Source organism: Penicillium rubens (genome assembly GCF_028828025.1).
Source record: "Penicillium rubens strain IBT 27055 chromosome Unknown utg000001l_segment0_segment0, whole genome shotgun sequence".
Lineage (NCBI taxonomy): Eukaryota > Fungi > Ascomycota > Eurotiomycetes > Eurotiales > Aspergillaceae > Penicillium > Penicillium rubens.
The window spans coordinates 1,654,621-1,673,349 of NW_026890599.1; the positions used below are offsets into that span (position 1 = coordinate 1,654,621).

An 18,729-nucleotide genomic window follows, 5' to 3' on the forward strand; every position below is an offset into this window, starting at 1 on the left:
AAGCGATCTATGTACTAGTAGTCCTCAATCTGTCGTGGCAGGGTACAAAGTAGGCCTGAACTTAGGGTTGGTTGTTGCGACAGGATCAAATATTACAATCCAAAGTACGTACTAACCGAGGCGTAAACCGCCGGCAGCCGCACGAGTAAACATTATACATGATAAACAGAATAGTGTCTCACTAGTACCCGTGGACATATATAGGTGACAACGCATACAACACGAAACAAGATATGCAACTACCCAGGTGGCCTACTGGACACACAAACTTGTCTCCAAATCCTTCGCCAAATCCTTCGCCAAATCCTTCTTCCTTCTCTTGACCGGACACATACCTGCCTGATCTAGCCTCATCTTCCATGGAAAATAAAAAGACGCCATGTCGAAAGTAGGACATCCTTGGGGTTTGGAAGGTCGCCACCTCGGCACCGGTCTAAGGTCGGGTTACCTAATCCCACCCGGCCGAGACTAGACCTCCAGGGCTGGGCATTGAGCATATTCAGATGCCCCTGAAGTCGCCACTGCCAACAATCCGAGGTCATACTCCTTCATTTCTTTGCATGAACCGTGTCCTATTTGTCGTGACTTGATTGGCATATTGACAATGCCAATTGAAGTTTAATTATCAGATTGACTACAACGTGGTGGAGACCCGGCAATCAAGTCGATCCCCGCGCTGATCGCCCACATCCATGTGGGCAAAGTACGGAGTACATATGATATGTATTCCGTACCATATGTGGGAAAGCATAAACATCCACGGGTGGAAATTAACCTTGGATATCAAAATTAATCTCAGAGGTCTCGTATTTCCCTCTGGGCAGTATCCGGGGCGAGTGTATAACCAATTCCCAGATAAACATTAGCAGTCGATCCCTCGGCAAACGATCGGTGATCGAACACGTACGTACTCCAGAACTCCACACGCACAGCCACTATATACACCCAAATTATACTTCATGTCGCATTCTTCCGCCAGGCCGAGGTATGGGAAAGTGCTATCCGGAGATCTGCAGACATACATACTCGGAAGGGAATATGTGGCTGGCCATATCACCGTGGCCGTGGCGTTGGGTCGGCTATGCAGGGGAAATCTCGGGAGAATTGATTTTCTGGTTTTTATTGTTTCTCGTTCGGGGGACATACCACGAACGTGCCTGCAGGTACGTGGGCTTTAGCGCTAGGGCTGGTTCCTTGTGTCCGGTGCCGGGTTGGTTACAGTTAGGACGGACGGTAGGGTCAGCCCCCGGGCCAGGAGACTTGGTGCTATAGGACGGACATCTGACGTATGATAAGGACATCGGTCTCTCTCGCTCTTTCGCATGGAGAGGACTCGGATTGGTTCATTGATTCGACCCTCCCAAGGCTGACTACGTTCATATCTGCATCATTGCGAATCAATCAATCCATCCAACCAGACGCACACCGTCCCATTGCCACAAGTGGAAAACAATTGTATCTGAAATCTTATAAACAGCATTGATAGGGAAAAGACGCTAAGTTCTCAATAAGTGCAAAGCCAAGGGAAAAAGGACACCAATCAAGGGCAGAGAAGGGCCAAAATCAGCGGATGATGCTGCGCTGGAGGGAGTAGCCAGCACAAATAGGTAAGACTACGATTCAACCGGTGCGTATGCTAGGTTGTCCGTTCAGGAGGAAGATCAGACAAACCTAGAGGGAGATCTCAGAACACACACAGACAGCAAGATAAAGTTCTGGGATGGGCGTTTAGGCGATTCCCAGCGCTGGTACCATTCCCTGCTCCTCACGGGCCTCGCCGCCAAGCTTGTAAAATACCTTGAACCGAATCTTCACCGAGTTGCCCTTCCCAACATCAATTCCATCTATGAGCATCTCCTGTTGGACCCCATTTTGCTGCTGGGGTGCAATGTCTCGGCCTGATTGTGGCCGAAGCTGGAGCGTGTAGGACTAATTAATTGTCAGTAAACTCATCTAGGAAGTGGACTGTGTTAAATAGTGGCAAATGGCTTACCTTCTCCACAGCGACCTGGAAATGGAGATCTCCAATACTTTGGGTAGTCGTGTTTGAAAAGATGGCTACAATGTGGATCTGGCGTGTCTGGTTCGGCACCCGGCGTGCAGCAAAGTCAACACGGAGCTGAGAGTTCAGGACTTGGATCTTATTGGTCGATGGAAGCGCATTGCTCGCTGGCAATGCGGATGCGAAATCCCACTCATCATCTTCCACTGGAGCGGCCTGCCGCGCCGGTTGCGGGGACGGACCCGTGTCTCCGACCAGGTCAAGCAATGAGGACGAAGCCGGAGCAGGTTGGCTTTGGGCCGGTGGTTGGAAGGGACTAGATGTTGCCCGTGGGCTGGCAGAGACGAGCGATGCAAATGGGTCAGCTGCTGGTGGCGGAGTCGCTGTGGACTGGGCTTGGGACGAGACACCCATGACAGGCGTGGGAGATTGAGAGACAGGTCGCGAACTGTTCATAGAAGAAAGGATATCATAATTAGGTTTGAAGGCTGTTGGCGCCTGCTGTTGAGGTTGTGACGGGACAGGCGGCGTTGGGCTTGCTGACATGGATGGGAAATTCACTTGGATATTGGTCAGTGATGGTGCCTTGGAATATTGTGTCGCCGTACTTACTGGAAGATCCGAGAGAGATACCACCTCCGGGAGACGGAGATTGTTCACCTAAGGAAAGGCCCAGCAGGTCATTCTCCAAGGAGTTACCGCCCTGGGATGGCCCGGCCTCGTTGCCGTTGGAGCTGGGTTCAGGCTCCGGGTCGAAATCGATAAGAGAGAGCTCGTTGTTTGCATTTTTCGAGACTCCGGTAGTGGTGCCCAGAGTACCCTTGGGAATCTGAGATGCAGCATGCAGATCACCCTTCTTGACTAGCTTATACCGCTCGATTGTGCGATGTATGCTGTCGTTTATCTCCAATAGCTTGTGGACGGCCTCGGGGTCATCCGATTCTTCCTCGCACATTTTCTGGATTTTGGGGTGAGCGCTTTGCAAAGCACTCGCAAGTTCCTGATAGATCGTCAGGGACCAATCAACTGGAAAACAACACGCAGGACGTTCTATCGCCTACCTCAAAAACGTCGCCTTCGGGGAGAGCCTCCCCGGGTTGTTGATTCTGCAGCATCTCTTCAAGAATCTTGGCTTTTTGCTGTACCTTAACAACCTCCTCTGCGGCCTTTGCCCGATAGTCAGTTTTATGCCGATTGTCGAATCCTGCCATAACCTTCATGAGCCGGTTCGCTTCCTGCAGATCAGCGGGAGTGCCTCTCCGAATCAGCTCTTGAAGTTTGGCAGACTGTGCCTCCCTCTCTTCCTCCTCCATCTCGTCCGCTGAGCGGAGATTCTAGTCAACGTTAATTTGACTCCGAAAACAATACCATGTAGGGCCACATACATCACTAGGGTTCAAGACCGCAGCATCTTCTCGGCGGACCTCCGGGAACATATACCCCTTGTAAAGCAGCAGACGGTGCATGTCACGAATGAATCCGAGGTCGTCCTTATAGCGCGATGTCTGGCAGATAGTCTGGCGCCACTCCTCGATCGACTCCAAAATGCGGTGTTGGACTCTCGAGGGCCGTATGGGTGGTCGCTCGGGGAACCTGCGGACCAATTCATTCAAGAATTCCTTCGTGCCGATCTGGAGATGGAACGGATATCCGCAATTCTTGACGGCAATATCGAGTAGCTAGAAATCGCGGTTGTCAGTCTGCCCCACGCCAGCTGTCATTTGAGCTCCCACGTACCGCCAACGCCAATAATGAGACATTCTGATTTCGGGAGTTGATCAGATGAACGATCTCGAATGCGGCTTCTCGGGGCCTAAGAAGTGAATTCATGAGTGTACGCCATACAACATGGGTGTTCTCACTCACGCATTGCCTTTCTTGGAGTTGATTAGATCCGCGACTTCAAGGTTCAGGGCTAGGTTCGGCTCGTAGTTCTGAGGATCGCAGGCATTTCCTGCGGATAACTAAGCATTAGTATGGTGCATTCGTGTTGCATCCATTTCAGCATTAAACTCACGAACTGCCCGCTGTAACGGCGAAGCGCCTGGCTCAGCGTAGACACCGAAGCGGTCCCTAGCCGCCATTCGTGCAGATGCAGCCTCCAGGATGACGGTGGACGAGGAAACAAGAGGGGGAAAAAGGTACTATTCAGATAAGGAGGGAGGTATGGACAGCACAAGGATCCAGAAGAGATGTGTACAGTCGCGGACGGGGAGCCGGGCGGAGAACCCGTTTAGGCTGCACGTGTGGCGCTTGTGCTTGGCCTTGATCTCTTTTTTTTCCCAATCACCGCGTTTACCACCACAGAATACTTCAAGATACTCCAAGTACGGTATTCTTGGATATTTTCTTCAAACTTTGATCTTATCATACACAATGGTCCGCCACAAAAAAGACAACTTCGCGCGAGGAGGCAAGAAGTTCAGCAACCCCCGCCCACGAGTGCCCCGCGGTGATGAAGTTGAGGGCGCGACCTCATCGAGGCCTGCTTACAAGGCTGCCTGCTGGGATATGGGACACTGTGATCCTAAACGATGTTCAGGAAAGCGATTGATGAAGCTCGGTCTGATGCGGGAGCTTCACGTCGGTCAGCGGCACCCCGGCGTGATCGTCTCGTATGTTTCGCTGTGCGCCTTTTTGTTTGTCGTATTCGTATACTGACCATTGACTAGTCCAAATGCCAAGCGAATTGTCTCTCCCGCAGACAAGGATATTATGGAACAGCACGGTGCTGCTGTGGTGGAATGCTCTTGGGTGCGAGTCAAAGAAGTGCCCTGGTCGCGGATCGGCGGAAAATGTGAACGGCTTCGTATGTGATAAGAATTTGGCAAGGATCAACTGGATTTATGGGATTCTAACTCTCTTGTGATATAGTTCCCTACCTTATCGCCGCCAACACGGTTAACTATGGCAAGCCATGGCGTCTGAACTGCGTCGAAGCGCTCGCCGCTTGCTTCGCCATCTGTGGTCGCTTGGAATGGGCGGAAGATATACTGAGGCATTTCAGCTATGGGCCATCTTTCTTGGAAATCAACAAAGAGCTTCTGGCACGCTACGCTGCTTGCGAAACAGAGGAGGATGTGAAGAGGACGGAAGAGGAGTGGCTAGCTAAAATCGAACGCGAATACGAAGACAACCGCATTGACGGAGGTGATGATATCTGGACCAAAGGAAACACCAATCGTTTGCCCGCACGAACTGACGACAACGAGGACGACGAAAGCGGAGACGAAGATGACGAAAATGAGGGCAGTGACGAAGAGGAAGACGAGGACAAGGATCCATTCGCGATTTCCGATGACTCTGAAGATGAAGAGCAAATGGCCGAAATCCGCCGGAAGATTCTCAATTCTAAATCATTCCAAAATCCGGAAGAGGGAAAGCAGCAGCCGGAGAAAATTTCGCGGCCGGAGCAGCTGTACGTCGACTCAGATGCTGAGTCTGGCTCAGCAGGAAGCGAGGACGAGGCATTCGACAATATCATCAATGCCACGACGGTCACTGACCGCACGGGAATCAAAGCGATTCAACGGCGGAAAGCAAATGAGACTGTCTCTGCCTCATTCTCTCGGGCGGAGATTTCTGCCCCGAAGAAATGGTGAAAGTGAGGCCTGTTGAATATCTACCCACTCACTCAGTGCGCATCGATAAACTTTCTGCTCTGAAGCCTATCCCATTTTCCGAGGTATCCTTGGTATCCTGGGTGTTCCCTCTTCTTGCGACGCCTACCGAAACCTTTATTGCTTGCGAGCATTGCCTTGGCAAGTGCACTTGGTTGGTTCAATTCGACTCTGGTATTCTGCCATCCAGAGTTGCCGTCTCATCATCGGACCTTGGTCAATTCACGGGATTACCAAGTTTCCCGTTACTAGACCATGCGACACACAACCCTTTGGTTATGGAGGGCCTGAAAATAGGTCTGTTTTCATGGTCCATGTGTTATGACCCATTATAACGATATCTGTCTTATTTTCTACTCGGCGAGGGTCTACATGCACTGGAAAAGGGAAAGAACCAGGTGTCATCCATGGATGGCACAAATCAAATCCACTACATACAAATGTACGTACATATGTATGTATTTTCCTTCTGAAATTGGTTTAGTTCGTAAAATTATAGTGTGTCCGAAAGGACATCCATGGATACATATAGGAGTGCCTTCCGGGCCAAATATGGAATCGGAGCAAGGCTAGCGATATAACCTTGAAAGGACCCTCCGCCTGTCCCTCAAATTAACTCACAGACCTCACCCATCTTCAAATATGTGGCACTCAATAGGGCTCCAGCTCACCACTACTCAACTCACTCAACCCCATATACTAGAAAGAGTGCTCACTAGAGCCACATCTGACGATCAAACACCGAACGCAGACGACAGCCATGCCAACGAAATGGACGTGACGGCCATCCTTGGGCTCGAAGTGCGAAACACAAAGACTGCACGCGACCCTGAAGAGCAGAGGCAAGACACAAATCGCTTTCTCCTCAAAGAACCTAAATGGACAGAATCTGCAGTCAATCCGCAGTGCATGGTCAATGATATTGAACTATCATCGTCCTCCACGCTGTCGCAGCATGACCTTGCCGACAAGCTTAAGGAGTCTCGGGAACAAAATGCAAAGCTGAGATGTAAGATGAAGGAACAGGAGGATACTATCCGTAACCTCAGACAATCCCACAAAGAAACAATCCGCTGGTTTGTACAACGCTTAGCAAATATTCCACACAAGCGTCAGAAACAAGCAAAAAGGATCGCCGATCTCAAGTCCCAAAAAGAGAGGCTAGTCCGTGATCTCGAGAAACAGACAAAGAAGACCGTCGACCTTGCGTGCCTAAGGGGAATGCGACTTCGTGATCTTAAGAGAAATGAAGAGATGATCGCCGACCTCCAGTGGCAAAAAGTAACGCTAGTTGGTGATCTCGAGAAACAGAAAAAGATTGTCGCCGACCTCTACTGGCAAAAAGAAATGTTATTTCATGATCTCGGAGAACAAGGAAAGATCATCGCCCATTTCCAGTGGCAAAAAGAAATGTTAGTTCGTGATCTGGAGCGACAGGCAAAGACGATCACGAACCTCCACTATCAACAAGGAATGCTAGTTCGCCACCTCGGAGAACAGGGAGAGATACTCGCTAATCTCCAGTACCAAAAAGGAAAGCTAGCTCGTGACCTCGGTGAACAGAAAAAGAAGACCGCCGACCTCGAGAGCCAAAAAGGAAGGCTAGTTCGAGATCTCGAGAAACAAACCAGCATAGCGTCTGCGCTAGAAACACGAGACATGAAGCTGGAGAAATTCATCTATCACATTGCTAGCATGATGTACTCGGAGCTCGAGTACCAAGAAGAACTGATCAGCGAAACGAAATCAGCCGATGTGGAGTCTCTCGAGTTAATTCGTGATACTCTGAAGGATCTGGTTGAAACCACTATCAGCAATGACGAGCATTCGGATATGATGCTCAATATTGGAGATGAGCCGCAGTTTGAACAGATATATACGGACATATTATCTCGATTCAGATGCATACTCGCAGGACAGGCAAGGAAGCTCGATAGACAGAAAGGCATCATTGAGGAACAAACGAGCACTATATTTGAACATGAGGCACAGAAACGGAAAATTGCTAGCGATCTTGCGGAACAAACCGGAAAGTTGGCTTTGACGCTTGAATTCTTCGGAGAGGATAGCGCAGAATACGCTTGTCTCTAGACTAGGACAGATGACCATGGGAACAGCAGTATTAATGGGATTGGCTGAATCAACCGTCTCCTGAGAATATCAGACTTGTTAGATATATGCCATAGAGCGGACCCTAGGTCATCCACGGTACTGATTCCAAGTCCGTCGCCTCGAGCAGGTACTTATAATACATATAGAACATTGTAGGATGGATTAAATGGAGCCGAATGGGCGGGATTTGATCGCATAGTTCGAGACGTTAGTTCGGAATACCCAGTTCGAACAAAGATGGAAGAGTGCAGTCCAACAACATGCCTAGGTCTATAGAGCCCTCTCTTCAGAGATGTAAATTCAATTCTTTAAGACTAAGAAGGGCCTTCTTGTTCTTCGTCAATGATCCTTTTTCCCTATAATGGCGATAATGGAATACTCATTCTCTCTTCCCCTACTAAATCGAAACACTCATCACTCTCACTTCGAGCTCAAAGTTCAGAATGTAGAAAAACACCCTTAGATACTCTTGGCCTAATCATTCACAATCATATCATATCCCAAAATCAAGAAGCTCAGATCCTTCTCACTGCCGTTGCTGTCTGCAGAAACTGACACTATGGTGCCGATCGCATCGCGGGCAATCGACTGCATGATGTTTTGGCCAGGAATGCGTCAACGAGTGTGAGGAAGAGTGGCAGATGAACGGGTTTGCATTTGTATAGACCGGGCGGACGGGAGCTCGACTAGGGCGGTATTTCCGGCGGGGATAGTAGCGGAGGGCGTTTGGACGTTGAGATGATGACAGGGTGGGTAGCATCGGTGGAACTGTTGAAGGCATGTTGGAATGTTGGAGGAGCCTCCTTGACTGGTATCCATGGATATGTTAGGATCAATCTCGTTCTCTGGACGGATTTATATGCCACGTACCTGCTCAAGTCTCTCGTTCTGTGTCGGATACGAACGGAGAAATACAAATTGATATATCGGACTAAGATGTTCACCTGGGCAGTTGATTAGGCTTATGTTTTCTTTGCTAGGGTAACCATAATAAAAGGGCTTGACGGGAGTCTGGGAAACGCAAGACCTAGACTATGCAAGGGCTAAAATTATTCAGCTTTGGGCTATGCAAGGTACCAACCGGATCACGATCTCTGTGTACAGTTTTGTACTTCGTACGCATGCTGAGATTTGATCTAGGCAAAAAGAGCTGGTTAGTGAGATAGGAAATACAGACCCTAAGTTAGTCTTGGTTAGGGCCCTTAATATTGTGGCATCACTACACATATAATATTGGTACTTGTTTTCAAAATTAAAGGTTTGTTTCAATAGGGGTAAGACAAAGAGAAAGGCCTATATATCTGCATAGTTCAATACAAGGGGATTGTTGGATTGTTGGTGAGACGCTACCATACTAGATCGATGCTATGAGTATCTTAGAACTCGTTTACTGATATTGATGTCTTGGAAAAACGAGGAAATATCTATATATATTCCAGGTTATAGATACTCTAAATATACGCTTCAGTCTATTGTACATGATCCATATTATACAACCTTGGAAGACACCATTTACTTCTAAACCCTATAAAATCACCCAAACCCTGCGATGGCGGGGCAAAAGCACCCTCAAGGCCATGGATATCCAGTACTCCCATCCATCCATGCTCTTTCACACGATCCTCTTTATTGGTTAGAATTAAACAGAAAAAAGGCCAATATTCCACTTCCAAGTTGAGTTCGTACACGTGGCGGAGTTCAGAACTCACCGGGGCGGAAATCCTTTCCACTTTTCCCACAATCCCGCAACCCACTTTCAACAACCACCCTTGGAATACCCTTGAACAAGAGCCCAAAATGCCCGATAAAGACTCTGGCACCCCCCGTGTCTTCCTCTACCGACACGGTATGCTCCATGACGTCAATATCATCTTCTTTCTGTAATCTGACTAGATTTTAGGGCAAACGGAGTGGTCCAAGAACGGACGGTACACTGGAATCACTGAGCTTGAGCTCACTCAAGATGGTATCAACCAGGTCACTGCATCTGGCAAGATGATTGTCGGATCTGGCAGACTGATTGACCCCGCCAAGCTTGCGCATGTCTACATTAGTCCTCGCAGGCGAGCGATGCAGACCTTTGAGATTGCTTTCTCTGATGCCGATAAGCAGGCGCTTAAAGATGTGCAGAAGATCTCTGAGACAGACAGACTGGCTGAGTGGGACTACGGTTTGTATGAAGGTCTGTTGACTAAAGAAATCCGGGCCTTGAGAAAGGAGCATGGTTTGGATACCGAGAGCGAGTGGGATATCTGGAGAGACGGCTGCGAGAATGGAGAGTAAGTCTATCTTTCTCCTTAAAAAATATACATACGTATATATATTCTTTAGGGTTTATGTGCAGGCGCCTACGATGGACTATATCTGACCAGGTCAATACAGGTCTGCGCAAGAGGTGACGGACCGTCTTGATAACCTCATTCAAGAGATTCGCGCGATCCACAAGGACAACATGCACGGAGAGAATCCTTCTGATATCTTGCTCGTTGCACACGGACATTTGCTTCGTGCCTTTACCAAGCGCTGGCTGGGATATCCTATGGAGTTCCCTCTTTCTCTGATGCTGGACCCTGGCGCTGTTGGCGTCCTCAGGTAATTCTCTTTTATCCCGCTTCGCTGGCCTGGCAGTTAACCTTTTCCTATTTACAGTTACCAACATCACAACATTGATGAGCCTGCTATGTTGGTTGGATACGGATACCCGCTACAGGAATGATCTGATATGTCTGGATAGTGTACATTTCATAGAAGTTAACCGGAGGGTTACTAAATATAGACTTGATACCTGGTGATAGCAAGTGACCTCAGGGGCCGTAGAATATGTATTGATAGCCCGACCCTCAGTCCGTCTAGCATATCTCGAGGGGTCCATTTAGGCGTTTCTCGTTGTTTATATCCAGTAAATATACGAGATGGACAATATGTCGAGAAAATCGACCATGTGCCCACACGACTGGAACCGGGGATGTCATAACTTCACTGAAATCTTATCTTGAAACGCACCGAGGCTGTAGTTCAGATCACCCGGGGGAAAAGAGCAGTTCATCAAGTCATGAAGTTCACCTGGCAAGTTCAGAAGCTCAGCCCTACTGCCAAGCCATCCCCCGCCGTTGTGTCCCGTTCGCCTGACCTGGCCAACTGACAACCTATATGGACCTGCCCCTGTCACCCACCGAAATGTTGTGTCTTCACTTCAAAGATGACATCAATACGAGTTTCTTCAAAGGCTGACAAAATCAGGTGGGAATGGAGGCTCTTGGCTGAAGGGCACCGGATGGCACTAACACTAAATCGTCAACTAACGGGGGCTACGCTATATGATCGTCTATCCCCTGATGAGTTCCTTTTATTTTGTTTTTTTACATCTTTGCCCCCTGACATGTGCTTTTTATTTCCCTTCATTGATTCTACTACTGTTTTTGACATAGAAACACTTCAACCTTGAGGCTGAAAGCTGAGTCGGCGCCAATATCATGCCGCACCACAAACCAGACGAGTTGTCGGTCGCCGATGCCAGAAAGGAGGTTTATGAGGCGACAGCTTCCACATCTCCAACACCAGTGCAAGAAAAACGCAGCTCAGCCTTGCTAAATTTCTTCTCATCCTTTCTTGGTCCTAAGAACCCACTCGCGCACCCAGCAAACCCACGCAAGCACACCGTGTGGCTGTTAGACAACACAGCGTACCAACCGGTAAATGAAGAAAGAGACGAGAGCCAGCCATGCTGGAACGCCGAAGTAGTCGCCTGCATTTTTGAAACTGAAGGCCGGAGAGACGTGGGCAACCTCGTCGCCGCGATCGCCGACTACATCGGACTGGACGGCGACGTCGGCGGCGACGTCGAAGCACGCCAACGCATCACAGAGCGCGTCCAGCCTTTCCTCAACCAGGTGTCGCCAGCGCGCACGCTCACGCTGCAGGTACCCATGTCCCAGCGGGCGCAGTCACACCGACTCCGCCCGTCCGACCGCAACGGCATCATCAGCCAGACGGTCGATATGGGCAAAGTGGAGATGCACGACGGGGTGGTTGTGCGGCCTCGACTGCAGCATTTCGGCGACGAGGCTGTGTCGATGAGCACGACTTTTGCCGCGCCGGAGGGCTGGCTGGTCATCTCGGATATTGACGATACCATCAAGCATACTATGACGCTCGAGCCGACGGGCATCATTCGCACGACGTTTGCGGATATTCCTGAGCCTGTCGCTGGTATGCCAGAGCTGTATAAATATGTCCATGCTGAGCTATTTCCTGCGTGGTTTTATCTCTCTGCGTCGCCGTATAATCTTTACCCCTTTCTGCATGACTTCCTGGATGAACATTATCCCCCCGGTACGCCGGTGCTGCGCGATTACTCGTGGATGGATATCACGGGGCTTATCAAGTCGTTCACTGAGAAGACGCAGGAATACAAGGTTGATCGGATGGAGAAGATTCAGCGGTGGTTCCCGCGTCGGAGGGTGCTTTGTATAGGGGACTCGACGCAGATGGATCCGGAGACTTATGCAGAGATGTATAGTCGGTATCCCGAGTGGATTCATGCTATCATCATTCGCAAGGTTAAGGACGTGGCGCATATGGAAGAGAAGAATGCACCAGCGAGGTTTGAGAAGGCGTTTGAGCATGTGCCGTCACATGTTTGGACGGTTTTTGAGGAACCGAAGGAGCTGTATAATTTTATTGATGGGCTGGGTATGGAGGACCAGGCTTTGTAGATGTAATAATCTGTACATATTTAGTTGGATTACCTATTTGCAGTTAATGATTCTGTCAAACTTCTTCTTCTTTCCAGTCATGAATTCATAAGGATCACTTGGAAAAAAAAATAAAAATTGCCATCGCCTGGATTGACCGGCGATCAGAAGAGCGGCACGCGCGGGTCCAGGCGACATGGAAGGTAGGCAAACACCATAGCAAGCAGGTTGGGGGATAAGAAATGCAAGAGATCCAGCCCGCTAGGCTACGATGTCCACCGTACCTTGAAGGGATAGGGCAATCAACGATCTATAACACGCAAGTAGGCACTCAGCTACAATTGATTTTGATATTCCATCGCACTATTCAGCTTCCGTGAACCGCAGACTTCACACACTATATTTCCATGCCAAACTAAGTCAAATAAAAAGAAAAGATCGAATCTCAGCTCATTGCAATGGAATTTCTCGGGATTATCAACCTTGTGGCGATGTTGGCCTGAGCCCTACATACGTCAAGATTAGGAAATGGTCTCCGATCTATACGATGGCAAAAGAGAAGACTCTCCTTCCAAGGCCTCAACTTCCTTACGAGCAACCCACTGGAAAGACCCGAAATTCTCCAAACTACCTAGCAAAATGCATCAAGATCCCAATGACACTATGCAGTCAGACATATCAGACATACCCCCCACGCAACCCGTCGTGGAGCAGGACCCAAAACACCCATCACAGCCCTCAACACGCACCCCAGAAGCCATGAAACAGCCGCCTGAGTCGCCAAGAGACACCTCAGAAGCCATGAAAAAGCAGCCTGAGTCCCCGAAACACATCTCAGAAGACATGAAGCAGCCATCTGAGCCTCCAAAACGCACCTCATATGCACCAAAGCCCACCTCGTCAACGCTGAACGACTCCGCCTTCACACCGCTGTCGATGCGAGCCCTCTACTACACCCCAGATGGAGCAGACAGCGACACCCCGGACGGAATCCCAGAAGGAGAAATCAGCGACGCCATGTCACCCGACACAAGCACCGGCATCGTCCGCCAGAAAGGGACGAACCTCATCTTCGATCCTGGGTTCCCAACCCCACAGCCCTCCCCTCAGCAATACTTGCTGAAAATCTCCACAGCAGCCTTCTGCCACGATGAGATCCGTCTCGCCGGACTCCTCAACCCCCCAAATACCACGCCGCAGATTCCACTGCACAGTCTCTGCGGGACGGTCATCAGCACGCCGCGTGAAGACGATGAGCGGGAAGAAGGCCCGAAGTTCAAAATCGGCGATGTAGTCTTCGGTGTGGTGAGCTATACGCGTGACGGCGGAGCCGCAGACTACGCAGTTGCAACTGAGAGCGAGCTAGCGCTGAAACCGGATAATATCACTGTCGCTGGGGCAGCGGCGCTTGCGTTACCGGCGTTGACGGCTTGGCAGGCGCTTTTTCGATATGCCGGGCTTGATCCCGACGTGCCGGGTGGGCTGAACGAAGTCAGTGAGGAGCTCGGGGGTGGGAATGGGATGGGGGCCTGGCTTTGGCAGCGTCAGCGCCGTCAGTCTGTGCTCGGTAGCCAGGATTATGGATATGGACACCGCAAAAGCACAGTCGCTAGCAACGGCGCTCTGCTAGAGGGGACTACCAGTGGTAACGGTAATGGGAACGGGAACGGGCGCTGGATTTGGCAGTGGAATCGCGGCGGCTCGAAATCGAATGGCAATGAAAATGGCACCGCCAATGGCGAGGATGCTGACATTGACCACATCCCTCCTGCTGCTAGAGCGGCCAATCCCACTCGCAATCATAGGAATGTGCGTCGCGAGAGCCTAATGAGTCTCCTCAGCGGTAATCCCAGCGGCAAGAAAACCATCCATCGCGCCGCCAGCACAATTGACCCCAATCCAAAACGTACTGTCCGTCGAAACAGTTTGATCGGCCTGATCAAAGGCAGTACTGACCCTCCAGCTACTCGCGCTGCCAGCACGGTCGATTCCGCAGCTCATGGCGATGCCAACAACGATACCCGTCGGGGCAGCCTCAACCGCACCGACGGCAACGCTACCCCTGGACGGCGTGCTAGCCTGCTAGGAAGCATAATTGGCAACGCGAATACCAACGGCAATGGGAGGCAAAAACCGCCCAAGATCCGAGTCCTCGTCACCAACGCCCGCGACAATGATATCGGCCGCATTGCGGTGCAGATCCTGCGAGCTGATTCGCTCTTCCCTGCGCCCGTCCGGCCGTGGATCTGTGTAACCTGCACGCAAGTCGAAGCCGACATCATCGAGAAGGACTGGGATGTGGACGAGATAGTCATCATCCCGCACCTCCCCTCACGGGAGGAGTGTAATATCGAGAAGGTGTTCCGCGCGCGCCGCTGGGAGCCGGTTGATATCGTGCTTGACTGTTCTGGCGGCGAAGTATTCCGCGCGGCTCATGCTGCGGGCGTTGTTAAGGACTATGGGGCTGTGTTGACTGTTGTGGATGGCCAGGTTGCGCTGCAGTCTCCGCTTGTTCCTGAGAATGATGTGCTGGGCGAGAGGAGGCGTGGGATTAAGAGCCGGTTTGTGCCTGTTAATCCTGACGGGGCGGCTATGGAGCGGATTGCGGAGTTGGTTGAAGAGAGTCTGGTCCGGGGGAGGGAGATTACCGTTGTTGATATTCCCCGTGCGGCGGATCTGTTGGCTGCTGGAGCTGCTGGAACGGCGGGGAATCGACGTGGTGGGATGGTAGTTGTTAGGGTTAACAGTGTTTAGATTGTATGCATTCTAATACGAAGATATCAAAAGATCAAAGGCAAGAAGCAGTGCCGAGGAAAGCAACCTAGGGTTATCAATTTGAAACATATTGGACCACTTACAAGTTCAGGCCAAAAGAGCACATTCGCAATGCCACGTCCCAAAAGCCAAAATCAAGAAGAGAAGAGAATAAAACGAAGGGTGAAGTAAATCGAAGTTAATGAGATATCCCCATACAAGAACAGGTTTTGACCTGATGATTCCATATGAAAAGAAAAAAAGGAAGAAAGCGACGCTCTGCCCCATCCCACAAGATCAAACTACATGAACAGAAGAAACCGAAGTTTTGTGGCCGAGGTGCAAGGCACGAGAGAAGGTGAGAAAGAAGTCGTGAAGAAACAAAAGACAATGTATTACGCGGTACCTCCGTTAAAGTAAAGAATCAAGTCTGGTAAAAACGCTCAAGCATGCGGCGACAATCTGTTTGTTGGTTAGCACGAGTCAGGTGTCGAGTACGGTATCAAGTGCAGCTTACCTCCATCTGAAGCTCTTTATCCTTGTTTCGATTGATCTCCTCGTTGACAACTTGAGCCAAATTGGCTCCGATCGCCTGCGAACCTCCAGCTTTCCGGCCAAACGGCCATTGTGAATACTCGGCCAGCAATTCATCCACCTGCGCGAAAGCTCTCTCGCGAGCCTCGTGGCTCATGGTGACCAAAGCGTTCTCGAGGACGTTGGCGGCGTATGCGGCGCAGACCATGGTGATCGAACGAAGGTATCGGTATTCGGCGTCTTCGGGGAGCCACGGGCTAGGAGGGATAATCACAGTGCGGTTACTGCAGATGTTGCGCACCCGTCGGTGGAGCTCGTCTTTCGCGCCGCCGTCGGCCACGGGATGCGTCGCCATGTCGAAGAGAAGGAAGTTGCGTTTTTCGGTGCGTAGAATACCCTTGTCCACGAGACCCTTGGCTAGTCGTTCCCGGACTTGCTTCAATTGATAACCGATCTTCATCAAATTCCAGGTTTCGCCTACAAGCAGCCCAGTCAGTAAGGACGCTGTCGCAACCCAAATTCCTGCTCTAAGCTTATCTCACCACTCAGCAAATCAATCCATGAGTTGACGCTCATCTTCTCGCTTGACTTCATCATCTTCAGTGTCTCGTCCAGCAAGACCTCCCCAGTCAATGTATCGTCGATGACCTCGATGATGCGGTCGGCCAGGGGGAAACGTCGCCGCGACGAATCCTTCTGCATGCTTATACGACCGCGGAGCGCTAGCTCAATGACGATACACCCTCGCAGGGCATAGGAGATGTTTTCGTTCCAGAAAGACAGATAGCCCTGTTGCGGCGCGGACACGATGTCAGCGATCGGAACCACAAATCGATCAAATCGATCAAAAGATAATATCCATGAAGTCTCACCTGCTTATCCTTCAGACCCAGCAGCAGGATATCCTCCATCAGTGTCAATTTGGGCTGCTTGCCCCGTTCCTCGTTTTCACTGATGTCGCGGGGATCGAACGCGATCTTGTGGCCATTCTCTGCACTGGTAAACGACGTCTCCGGTCCACGGTTATCCATCGCAGATCCATTTCGGGAAATTGGTGATGACACTCGGCTGTCATCATGTTCGTCTGCCCCAGCGACTCGACCGGCGCCTCTGCGGCGAGTCAAGCCCCCGGCTGCTGAGGCCATGAGATCGGGTTGGGTGGGGGGATCGAAAAGGGATGGAGAGAGATGTAGCCGGATATGACCAACGGCTTCCGATCTATATGCCGGTGGGTTTGAGCTGTCTGGGTTGGTGAGATGTTGAGAGGGACCAGACCGAAAGTCTGCGGTTGAAGTGGGACTTTCGGTGTCAGGGGAAACCAGGGACCGAGTGGGCTTAGCCAAAACGATACAGTGTCGGGTATATTGAACTAAACCCGCCTAATTACAAAAGGAATAGGCGACTGTATTGAACGGGATTGTGAGAAGGGTGAAGATCAAAAAGTTAGTGTAGTTCGGTGATGTGGCTCTTTTGAGTATCTGCGGGTGCTTTAAACGCCCATTAAGGACATTGTGGTAATCTCCCCCGTTATGAATCTATCTGATGGCTCTAATTTTTAAAAAGAAAATATTGGCAATCTATTTTACCTGACATATATCTACGATCTCTTTCTCCATTTAGATATAAGATATACCTATGGACTCTGTGTTAAGGTCTATGTTCACTATTGAAAAATAAAACATGTAGCCACGAGACCAACACTAGAGGATACATCCATGCGTCCATGTACAATCGTATGATATACAGAGGTAACCGTGTACCTAAATATATACATAGCTATATATCTATCGAAGAAGAAACGGCGGAATGGACTATTAAGCTGAAAACATACCCAAAATGCCCAGACGCATTGGGTGATTATCACCACGTGGTAGCAATGCTGCTTCAAACTTGCATAAATTGCATTCAAATGATATACACGATATTGGAAAGAAAAGCCACTGGCATGTATTCAGCATACAAAAGAGCATGTCGAGTATCACTGTGTCCAGCGAACCTCGCTGATGCCAACATCAACATCCCGATTCTTTTTCTATCCGATTCTCCAACCGATCCCAAGTCTTCAAATTAAATATTTAGTGGGCTGTAAAAGAGTCAGTAATTGCTAAGACAAGGGAGCTGTAGGATTCACATACCATCGGGCTGGGCCAGGATGTACTCGACAGCCTTCTCAACTATGCGTAATATTCATGTCAGCTCTGGTTGGCGAACTATTAACGAGGCCATCAAGTCCTAACTTACCGCTGTGGATCTGGTCAGCCTCCTTGTCGGGGATCTCAATGCTGAACTCCTGTTGAAACAGTTAGATATCCATCACACAATTGATGCTTTTCCGAGGGAAACCGGGCGCGTACCTCCTCAATGGCCATCACGACCTCGACGGTGTCGAGACTGTCCAGACCAAGGTCATTCGAGAAGTGGGAAGCGCCGTTAATCTGTATGTCAAACGGGTTAATTGATGAATGTTTTCGGTCGCCTCTCCCATAGCTCATAGCGATGTAAAGGTCACGACGGTGCATCCGACAGATAATCACTGACCTTGCTGGCATCGGAGACCTAAATATGAAGCAAATCCAATTAGCATTTTGTTTTTCGTGTATAGCCGATAGATCGCGAGATTCCCCGGGAAACAACATGACGCACCTTGTCGAAGTTCTTGAGCAGGTTGACTATCCGGCCCTCAGCCTCGGTCTTGCTCAGACCGGCAGGAGCGGAGTAGAGGCGGACACCCTGAGCGAAGCAGGGAGTGAATTGGGGGACCCGGGCAGCAATGGGGGAGCTGCGGATGTGGAAGGGAGCCGGGGTCTTGATGACACGGGGGGCGGAAGCCTTCAAGGAACGAGCAATGGCGGAGCGGAACATGATGAAATAGATTGATCGGAAAAGCGCAAAGGCTGAAAAGATCTAAAGGTATTAAAAAGAAATGGTGGAGAGTAAAAGGGTAGAGATTGGGGGAAGACGGCTGCCGCAGAAGAGGAAAGATGTGAGGTCGCGCCCAGCAAAATCCTGCGGG

At 50.1% G+C, this 18,729-nt stretch overlaps 9 protein-coding genes across 9 annotated transcripts; 5 read left to right on the forward strand and 4 right to left on the reverse strand.

The window, feature by feature from the left end:
• Nucleotides 1–1,728: 1,728 nt before the first annotated feature.
• Nucleotides 1,729–4,086, reverse strand: N7525_000658 (VHS domain protein; the record flags this gene model as incomplete). Its single annotated transcript, XM_002562129.1, has 8 exons — nucleotides 1,729–1,929; nucleotides 1,994–2,562; nucleotides 2,615–3,002; nucleotides 3,064–3,336; nucleotides 3,388–3,681; nucleotides 3,740–3,815; nucleotides 3,869–3,956; nucleotides 4,020–4,086. The coding sequence occupies 8 exons, from the start codon at nucleotides 4,084–4,086 to the stop codon at nucleotides 1,729–1,731; spliced, it is 1,956 nt and encodes a 651-aa protein (XP_002562175.1).
• A 292-nt stretch (nucleotides 4,087–4,378) lies between these two features.
• On the forward strand, nucleotides 4,379–5,604 carry N7525_000659 (ribosome biogenesis TSR3 family protein; the record flags this gene model as incomplete). The annotated part of the gene is made up of 3 exons (XM_002562128.1): nucleotides 4,379–4,617; nucleotides 4,675–4,811; nucleotides 4,877–5,604. The coding sequence occupies 3 exons, from the start codon at nucleotides 4,379–4,381 to the stop codon at nucleotides 5,602–5,604; spliced, it is 1,104 nt and encodes a 367-aa protein (XP_002562174.1).
• Nucleotides 5,605–6,264: 660 nt separating this feature from the next.
• N7525_000660 (uncharacterized protein) lies at nucleotides 6,265–7,713 on the forward strand (the record flags this gene model as incomplete). Its single annotated transcript, XM_002562127.1, has 1 exon — nucleotides 6,265–7,713. The coding sequence occupies one exon, from the start codon at nucleotides 6,265–6,267 to the stop codon at nucleotides 7,711–7,713; it is 1,449 nt and encodes a 482-aa protein (XP_002562173.1).
• Nucleotides 7,714–8,208: 495 nt separating this feature from the next.
• Nucleotides 8,209–8,515, reverse strand: N7525_000661 (uncharacterized protein; the record flags this gene model as incomplete). The annotated part of the gene is made up of 2 exons (XM_061211646.1): nucleotides 8,209–8,322; nucleotides 8,402–8,515. The coding sequence occupies 2 exons, from the start codon at nucleotides 8,513–8,515 to the stop codon at nucleotides 8,209–8,211; spliced, it is 228 nt and encodes a 75-aa protein (XP_061070872.1).
• Nucleotides 8,516–9,531: 1,016 nt separating this feature from the next.
• N7525_000662 (uncharacterized protein) lies at nucleotides 9,532–10,450 on the forward strand (the record flags this gene model as incomplete). The annotated part of the gene is made up of 4 exons (XM_002562126.1): nucleotides 9,532–9,580; nucleotides 9,635–10,013; nucleotides 10,117–10,326; nucleotides 10,384–10,450. The coding sequence occupies 4 exons, from the start codon at nucleotides 9,532–9,534 to the stop codon at nucleotides 10,448–10,450; spliced, it is 705 nt and encodes a 234-aa protein (XP_002562172.1).
• Nucleotides 10,451–11,207: 757 nt separating this feature from the next.
• N7525_000663 (phosphatidate phosphatase App1 family protein) lies at nucleotides 11,208–12,449 on the forward strand (the record flags this gene model as incomplete). Its single annotated transcript, XM_061211647.1, has 1 exon — nucleotides 11,208–12,449. One exon carries the CDS (start codon nucleotides 11,208–11,210, stop codon nucleotides 12,447–12,449), a length of 1,242 nt encoding a protein of 413 aa, XP_061070873.1.
• A 618-nt stretch (nucleotides 12,450–13,067) lies between these two features.
• N7525_000664 (uncharacterized protein) lies at nucleotides 13,068–15,182 on the forward strand (the record flags this gene model as incomplete). The annotated part of the gene is made up of 1 exon (XM_061211648.1): nucleotides 13,068–15,182. One exon carries the CDS (start codon nucleotides 13,068–13,070, stop codon nucleotides 15,180–15,182), a length of 2,115 nt encoding a protein of 704 aa, XP_061070874.1.
• A 411-nt stretch (nucleotides 15,183–15,593) lies between these two features.
• Nucleotides 15,594–16,861, reverse strand: N7525_000665 (GOLPH3/VPS74 family protein; the record flags this gene model as incomplete). Its single annotated transcript, XM_002562124.2, has 4 exons — nucleotides 15,594–15,644; nucleotides 15,700–16,193; nucleotides 16,259–16,505; nucleotides 16,589–16,861. The coding sequence occupies 4 exons, from the start codon at nucleotides 16,859–16,861 to the stop codon at nucleotides 15,594–15,596; spliced, it is 1,065 nt and encodes a 354-aa protein (XP_002562170.2).
• Nucleotides 16,862–17,703: 842 nt separating this feature from the next.
• Nucleotides 17,704–18,647, reverse strand: acpA (acyl carrier protein). Its single transcript, XM_002562123.2, has 6 exons — nucleotides 18,360–18,647; nucleotides 18,255–18,272; nucleotides 18,071–18,151; nucleotides 17,958–18,006; nucleotides 17,852–17,890; nucleotides 17,704–17,799 (listed from the first exon to the last, which is right to left on the reverse strand). The coding sequence occupies exons 1-6, from the start codon at nucleotides 18,576–18,578 to the stop codon at nucleotides 17,792–17,794; spliced, it is 414 nt and encodes a 137-aa protein (XP_002562169.2). The 5' UTR covers nucleotides 18,579–18,647; the 3' UTR covers nucleotides 17,704–17,791.
• Nucleotides 18,648–18,729: the final 82 nt, after the last annotated feature.